This window comes from Pararge aegeria, chromosome 10, assembly GCF_905163445.1.
Source record: "Pararge aegeria chromosome 10, ilParAegt1.1, whole genome shotgun sequence".
In the NCBI taxonomy this organism is placed as follows: Eukaryota; Metazoa; Arthropoda; class Insecta; order Lepidoptera; family Nymphalidae; genus Pararge; species Pararge aegeria.
The window spans coordinates 1,666,312-1,668,479 of NC_053189.1; the positions used below are offsets into that span (position 1 = coordinate 1,666,312).

At 34.8% G+C, this 2,168-nt stretch overlaps 1 protein-coding gene across 1 annotated transcript; it reads right to left on the reverse strand.

Annotated features, from left to right (window-relative positions):
* Positions 1-515: 515 nt before the first annotated feature.
* On the reverse strand, positions 516-1,784 carry LOC120626902. Its single transcript, XM_039894690.1, has one exon. The coding sequence runs from the start codon at positions 1,737-1,739 to the stop codon at positions 1,080-1,082; it is 660 nt and encodes a 219-aa protein (XP_039750624.1). The 5' UTR covers positions 1,740-1,784; the 3' UTR covers positions 516-1,079.
* Positions 1,785-2,168: the final 384 nt, after the last annotated feature.

Below are 2,168 nucleotides of genomic sequence, written 5' to 3' on the forward strand. Positions count from 1 at the left end.
TACTCGCAATAACTTCTACATTAAAAAGTAATTCAGTCCTATACTCATACCATTGATGATAAAACTATGTATTTGAATAAGAATTGATACTGCGATACTAATATAACCCACTTTTGTTTCTGCGGGAGTTCTAATAACATTTTAGAACAAGAAAACTGCCATTGTGACTTAGCTGTAATAATTAATCTATTCCTTCGCGGGCTTTTTTGTAGGTAATAATCATAAGTAGGTACTTTAATAACGTAGAAGCATTTTCTTAAAAATCTCCAATTTTATTGAAAAGAAATTATAGCCTTTGTTACTCCGTGTTAGTTCAGCATTCTTTTGGCGACAAAATGGTTAAAATCAGATCAGTGCTTTCGGAGTCTATTCGGTACAAACAAACAAAAAAAAAAATCCTCTTGATAATATTAGTATAGTCATATATGAATGCAAGCCTATATAGGCTTTCTTACACGCTTTTACTTGATCTACTGCAGTTGGGCACAGTAAATAATTAAATAAAACCATTTTTGTTTTAAAATTTCAGGTTTATTCTGCACACCTAAATTTTTTTCGGTACACATGTACAAAACCGTTTTTAAACTCAGAACTCCGTTACTTATAAACCAATTTATATTTTTCTTTTTTAGTAGGTTTTAAGGTATACATTCAGATTGCTTTCATAGAAATTTTATCATATTCGGTTTACGCGTTTGGTTTTCAATCAAAATAAATGGATACAATAAACTTCTACCGTATAGATAAAAACATTGCATTAGCTACAGTAAAGTCGGTTTATATTTTTTAAATCCTGCCGCATGGTGACGGCAGATCAGAATACAGTTGTCACCGATCCGTCCTCTCCCCGCAACGGTGTCTTACGAGGTGACTAAGTGAGAAAAACGGGGGACTACTATCTACGGCGATCACCAGCTCGTCTGCCCATAAAATTTTAAATGAGCATGGAAAAGACATACCCTCCTTTTGGCATAGGCCTTTAGTCCAGAGGTGAACCGTTATAGACTACTGATGATTATTGTAATTTTAATATCTAACAACCACACTTTACTGAATAATCCTGCACTTAAAATCATAGATTAAAGCGAAACTCTGCAATAACCAAGCCAATCGGGTCTATAACCGATCGGACACTGCCACGGTACAGACAAAACAAACTTCGAATGTTTCGGCTCAACACAATTCCCATCTTCATCCCTTATTAATCCATCCCCACAATCACTAACACTATCTGGAAATTCCAAACTTCCATTTCCTTGCAATTTGCCATGATATTTCGGTTCTATAATTTCTACATCGTCGTTTGGATTACTCATAGCTTCAGTTTCATTTTTAATTATTCCAATTTTACTTGTAGTGTCATCAGTTCCTTTATTTACTTTAGTCTCGCTATAATTACTTCTCATTTTATCAAATACATATATTTTGTATGCCTCTAATACACGACTGACTGCTTTAACCAAAAAACTTGTAGTTTCCTCGGGCGGTTTGCTTATGTGTTTTATGGTATCAACTTTCTTATATGAAAACATTTCCTTCACAAGAACATCAGCCAGAATTTCGCTCCACGTCGTAGTTTGAGTTGAATTTCTCGAATCGCGTTCCTGCAAATTTTGTAGTTTCCTTAATATAACCGCTTGTCTATCAAAGTCTTTGTGGTCGCTTGTATTCTGAACGTAGAAGCAATTTGTATCACTTATAATAATGAGAGCACAGTATAATGTAAGCGCGGTGTTCATTGTTTTTTCATTTGTATTTTCCACGATAGGCCGCGGTACACAATAGAACTAACGTACGATGAGGTTGAACTTTTGCAGATAATATTGATAAGAAGTACCGTTAGGTAGTACAGTCATGAACAAAATATTATCGAATTTTGCAACAGTATCATCGGCAGCGTTTCAATATCCCACCACTGGGTAAAAAGAAACGGCTATTTTGTAATTTCTTTACAAATAAGCCACTGTATACTATCTCATCACGCGATAAGTGTATGGGTCTAAAATAGCAGTAGACTAACCTTTTAGTTGTATGTCAGTAATCAGTGGCGTGCACGTCCTATATGCACAAAAGCATTGCTTACCTTTAAAATTTTATAGAACTAACTAATTGTATTAAAGGATTATTTTACCACTTCCACAAACTACAGCTACTGCGCCGTGAGGTTG

Excerpts from the sequence above, each read along its gene's own strand:
- LOC120626902 (XM_039894690.1), bottom strand. The coding sequence starts at position 1,739 with ATGAACACCGCGCTTACATTATACTGTGCTCTCATTATTATAAGTGAT.